Genomic DNA, 5000 nt, shown 5'->3' on the forward strand with positions numbered 1-5000 from the left:
CTAACACAGATTAATGTGTGTGTGTGTGTTTTCTCTCATTTCTGTGCCAACAAACTGGAGCTAGACTGCAGTGTCCTCTCATGATTGTTGCTGTTATTGCTGGTATCTCCTGCTAACGCTGTGCCTCCTGTTTTGTTTACTTGTGAATAAATTTCTCCTGTTTTCATAAACAACTTCATATCTGATTTATTCGCCCTGAAGTGTGTTGAATTTGTGTTGAACATTTTATTTCACTTTGTAAGAGCAGTGCTTCTCTGATTAGCTACACTTATTAATAATTCAGTGCCTGATGTTTAGTATCTATTCGTTTTCATAAATTTTCAGACGGTTTCTGAATCAAAAACATAATGCCTGAGTTCATAATAAGTCAAAAACAATAGTGTTGTAAATGAAATTATATTTTATTATATTACAATTTTCATTAACAAACTACTTGAGATTATTTAACAATTTAATTTCAAGTAATGTATTATATGCATATATATATATATTAGTAGTATCATAAATATAAAATATATACAGTACATATATACTGTTTTGTATTTTATAGTTGTGTCTTCCTGTACAATATGGGCGGTGCCGAGCGCGAAAACGAGAAATCTGATCGGTTCTGTTGCGCTATATAAATGACGTAATTTCCTTTTCCGGCCTCTTTTTGCCGTGAGGTGAAGATCTCCATACGGCGTTGTCTCGTGGTGAGCGGGTTTTTATTAACTTTAAGTTGATTTTTAAAGCGAAATGCTCACCAAAGCTTTCTATAAAACTGACTTAAAATGTGAAAAAATGGTCAACTGTGATTTTATATCGGTTTTCGGAATTTTTTAAAGATTTTTACCCGATTTCGCTCGGTGGGTTAGGCCTCACGTGCCGTTCTGGCGCCCGTGCTGTTAGCATGTTAGCTTGTAGAGTACCTCAGGGTGCGTATGGTGTGTGAATAATGAAAATATGAACATTTCACTAAACGTTCGACTTTAACAGACTTTATCTCCTACTACTAACAGACTTTTACTTCTAGTAATAAACCCGACTTATTGTCGGAGGTACAGTGAGACGGATAAACTATCAACTGTATTATAATATAAACTGTATTATAGTGATTATTTTCAGGACCATGAGTGTGTTCAGTAACTTTATAAAGTGTTTGCTCGAGGTGAATTACAGTGAAAATGTAGTTAAAACTTCAGTCGATTCTTCTGTGGAATTGGATTCAGTAATGCTGTTTACTGTAATGTGGTGTATTCAGACCTGTTCACACCAGGGGTCTAAAGGAACTGTGCTGAAATATTCCTAAATGTCAGTGTACAAGATTGCTGCAGTTTATAGTAAGACTGATTGGGATGTATATAAAGTACTGTTCTTGCACACTGTTAGAGCCCATCACCAGTGTTGGTGTTCGGGTGTCGGAGGTGTGCTAAAGTGACCAGGCCGGGTTTTCGCTAACACCATGAGGACTTCCTGTCCCATGACTGGGGTTTGATAGTGACCTGAGCCACACCTACACTCACTAACTGATGATTCAGGAGAGGTAACCTTCAGTCTCTAACCTCTCTCTCTCCTGGTCAGCTCTCCCACTGAACTCGTTGCGCAGGGAAAGTGGTCACGATGTCCGGAGGTCTGGATGTCCTTCAGATGAAGGAGGAGGATGTGCTGAAGTTCCTCGCTGCAGGAACCCATCTGGGTGGAACCAACCTGGACTTCCAGATGGAGCAGTATGTCTACAAGAGAAAAAGTGACGGTGAGAGACCTGGCTCAGATTAGTCGATCTGTTTTATGAGGAGAAATTTACATCAGTGGTCATGATTTTAAAATGAGATTCAGATTGGAGACAAATGTTGGACGTTACCTTAACAGTTTGATTTATTTTGAATATTTTCTCTGATGCTGAGGAAGCTGCAGTCTTAACACTGTACTTTTTGTAGGCATTTACATCATCAACCTGAAGAAAACTTGGGAAAAGCTCCTGCTGGCTGCTCGTGCCATAGTTGCCATCGAGAACCCCGCTGACGTTTGCGTCATTTCTTCCAGGAACACTGGCCAGGTAGATCCTCATACCTTGTGCTCAAAGGGGATATGGGAGTAGTGTGGTGCACACTGTTAGAGCCCATCACCAGTGTTGGTGTTCGGGTGTCGGAGGTGTGCTAAAGTGACCAGGCCGGGTTTTCGCTAACACCATGAGGACTTCCTGTCCCATGACTGGGGTTTGATAGTGACCTGAGCCACATGATCTTTTTTTTTTTTTTTTCCCTTGATATTTTGGTTTAATAAGTTGAGTGCACAGATCCACATTTGTAATGACTGGAAATGTGTGCCAAAGTTTTTATTCCAGACTTAAACTGACCTTATGATTGTCTTTGTTCCTTTTAGAGGGCAGTGCTAAAGTTCGCCTCTGCCACTGGTGCCACCACCTTTGCCGGACGCTTCACACCCGGTACGTTCACCAATCAGATTCAGGCCGCTTTCAGGGAGCCCCGCCTCCTGATTGTGACCGATCCTCGTGCCGACCATCAGCCGCTGACTGAGGCTTCGTACGTGAACATCCCCACCATTGCTCTTTGCAACACGGACTCTCCCCTCAGATACGTGGATATTGCCATCCCCTGCAACAACAAGGTACAGGATGGTGCGCCAGGCCTTCAAGCGGTCACTGCAGTCCTTTTGAGATGTCCTGTGTCGTTGTGCTGTAACTTCTGTACGTGTGTGTAGGGTCCTCACTCTGTGGGTCTGATGTGGTGGATGTTGGCCCGTGAGGTGTTGAGGATGCGTGGTACCATTTCCCGTGAACATCCATGGGAGGTGATGCCTGATCTGTACTTCTACAGAGATCCTGAGGAGGTGAGATTTCTTTTTTTTTTTCAGCACTTTCCAAACTTTTAGGACTTTGAGAAGCTAGATTGTAGATCATGATCTAGAGTTCCCTCTGATCCTTAGTTGTGTGGTATTTTTCTCTTCTCTCCCTTGCACAGATCGAGAAGGAGGAGCAGGCTGCAGCGGAGAAGGCTGTAGGGAAGGAGGAGTTCCAGGGAGAGTGGTCAGCTCCTGTTGCTGATATCGCTCAGCTTGAAGTACCTGACTGGTCAGAGGGCGTGCAGGTCCCATCTGTACCCATTCAGCAGTTTGCTGCTGGTATGGAAGGTGAGAAATACAAAGCCTTAACTACGGAGATGTATAACGTGGTGTGTAGCAGTGTGGTCTGACATGAGCTTTTAATTCTGGTAGCAGCTTTAGTAAGTTGATTTAGTCTTGCTTTATCCTGATTTTAGTACCAAGCTGAAACCTTTATGGGTGCTTGTTTGGTTTTTGTCACTATGCCTTTTTCATAATCCTTTTTGTCGTCCTGGACATCCATTTTCTGTACTATTTATTTTGTCTCAACTTTTATCTTTTTCCTCATCCTATTTTTTTTATTCTTTTCTCTCATCTAATCATTTGGGTTTGTTCTGTTTTCCTATTTTTGTGTATTATGTAGTTCTGCTGTAAGATCTCTTAATCAGTCCCGGGAGTGTCCTTCACATCTAACCTCTTTTCCTCTCCCCTCCAGCTGCTGCTAAGCCTGGGCCCACCACTGAGGGTTACTCCGGTAGGTATTTATATTTTTGGTATTCACTGATTTTCTCCACACTGACTTGAACTCTAATGTGTCTCATTTTACAGAGGACTGGAGTGCCCAGCCTGCCACTGAGGACTGGAGTGCAGCCCCCACCGCTCAGGCTGGAGACTGGGGCGGCTCCACTGCAGAGTGGTCCTGAACACAGCCTGACTTGTGTTAATGCTGAGCCAATAAACATGATGGCTTGATCAGAGTTGTCTTGTCATTCATTTACATTTTCTTATTGTACTAAAGTTTAAAATGTAATGGTTTTGCTTTGAAGTTCTAACATGTAAGGCAGTGTTCTCTAACACATCACTCAAGACGTACCAGTAGCTTGTGACCCACCTGAGTAGCTCATCTAAAGGTTCATAGAATGTTGAAAAGTGATCACTCTGAAATGACTGACTCCCTGGACAAATCATACGCTTCGGCAAGTGCATCAAAGTTTATTACACAGATGTCAGACCACACATGGAAGTGCTATATAAAATTAATTCTATAAGCAGGAATTGAAGTTTGGATAAAGGAGGAAGAACATGGCAGATCCTCTTAACCTGGAATCTGCTGGGGATTGGACAGTATTCAGAATCAGAAAGTTTTATTGCCAGGTTCAGCAAAGAGCATTTTACAGTACTAGGAATTTGTCTTGGTGTCAGGTGCAAACATACACAGGTATGAGATGTCGGTACAAATGTACACAATTTTAGAAAAGAGCTAGAATCAGATAAATAAATACTGTATAAAGTGACTTGCATGAGAAGTGTTAGGAATAAAGCTATGATGCTGAAGTAAAAGCTCAGGATGAATCTCCTGCTGCAGGACCAGTGTGCTCTGGATATTTCTAAGTGCAGCTGGTGTTTCAGAATAAAGTAGCTACACTTTAATATTTCACATTGCACATGCATATGAATGCCTTAAAAATACTCTTTAATCCCATAAGGTCCAATACAATGTTAGGTCCCTTTTTGAAACTAATATTGCCTTTATTATTAAGATTATCAGTCTTGCAGAGGACATCAGGGTGTGTGCCATGGGCCTTGTAACGATTTCAAAGTCAAAGAAGAATCATTATTGAAACCACGTTCCTTCTGGGCCGGAGGTACTACACAAAACATAGCACAGGCCAACAGACAGAACTAAACTATAACTATAAATTAGATTAAAATAAAATTTTTACACTACTACTACAATTCGTTGATAACAGAATCTATGTGAATGAAGGAAATCTGACAATAATAACTGATCTTTTTTCAGCTGGTTTGTTTTATGGCAATAAGTTGTGTAAATAAATGTTACGAAGAATATAACACGAGTAACTCTAAAAGAATAATCACGGAAGTGTATCTGAACAATCTAACTCTTTTTAGGCAAATATTAGAAAAAGCTAACCGCTCACCCCAGATGGGACTCG

At 41.3% G+C, this 5000-nt stretch overlaps 2 protein-coding genes and 3 non-coding genes across 8 annotated transcripts in view; 4 read left to right on the forward strand and 1 right to left on the reverse strand.

Annotated features, from left to right (window-relative positions):
- The window catches only part of slc25a38b (solute carrier family 25 member 38b), a 10297-nt gene extending 10124 nt beyond the window's left edge, over positions 1 to 173 (forward strand). For all 4 annotated transcript variants that reach the window (XM_058404170.1, XM_058404172.1, XM_058404173.1 and 1 more), the window contains one exon: positions 1 to 173. This exon is cut by the window's left edge and continues 845 nt beyond it. The gene's annotated coding sequence lies outside the window, so the exon portion shown is untranslated.
- Positions 174 to 569: 396 nt separating this feature from the next.
- Positions 570 to 3795, forward strand: rpsa (ribosomal protein SA). The gene is made up of 8 exons (XM_058403951.1): positions 570 to 695; positions 1564 to 1735; positions 1920 to 2038; positions 2365 to 2610; positions 2704 to 2832; positions 2964 to 3132; positions 3539 to 3577; positions 3652 to 3795. The coding sequence occupies exons 2-8, from the start codon at positions 1603 to 1605 to the stop codon at positions 3744 to 3746; spliced, it is 930 nt and encodes a 309-aa protein (XP_058259934.1). The 5' UTR covers positions 570 to 695; positions 1564 to 1602; the 3' UTR covers positions 3747 to 3795.
- Positions 1357 to 1497, forward strand: LOC131362320 (small nucleolar RNA SNORA62/SNORA6 family). The gene has a single exon (XR_009206164.1). It is a non-coding gene; the product is annotated as a small nucleolar RNA SNORA62/SNORA6 family (small nucleolar RNA).
- Positions 2084 to 2224, forward strand: LOC131362321 (small nucleolar RNA SNORA62/SNORA6 family). The gene has a single exon (XR_009206165.1). It is a non-coding gene; the product is annotated as a small nucleolar RNA SNORA62/SNORA6 family (small nucleolar RNA).
- Positions 3796 to 4982: 1187 nt separating the features above from the next.
- The window catches only part of trnar-ccu (transfer RNA arginine (anticodon CCU)), a 73-nt gene continuing 55 nt past the window's right edge, over positions 4983 to 5000 (reverse strand). Inside the window, exon 1 of the tRNA in view lies at positions 4983 to 5000. This exon is cut by the window's right edge and continues 55 nt beyond it. This is a non-coding gene — a tRNA (tRNA-Arg).

The sequence above is a fragment of the Hemibagrus wyckioides genome, linkage group LG11 (genome assembly GCF_019097595.1).
Source record: "Hemibagrus wyckioides isolate EC202008001 linkage group LG11, SWU_Hwy_1.0, whole genome shotgun sequence".
Classification (NCBI taxonomy): Eukaryota; Metazoa; Chordata; class Actinopteri; order Siluriformes; family Bagridae; genus Hemibagrus; species Hemibagrus wyckioides.

Bases quoted from the DNA above. Each gene is read 5' to 3' on its own strand.
- rpsa (XM_058403951.1), top strand. From the start codon at position 1,603: ATGTCCGGAGGTCTGGATGTCCTTCAGATGAAGGAGGAGGATGTGCTG. The intron at 3,133-3,538 runs GTGAGAAATACA...TCTCCCCTCCAG, and splicing joins GTTTGCTGCTGGTATGGAAG to CTGCTGCTAAGCCTGGGCCC. The intron at 3,578-3,651 runs GTAGGTATTTAT...CTCATTTTACAG, and splicing joins CACCACTGAGGGTTACTCCG to AGGACTGGAGTGCCCAGCCT.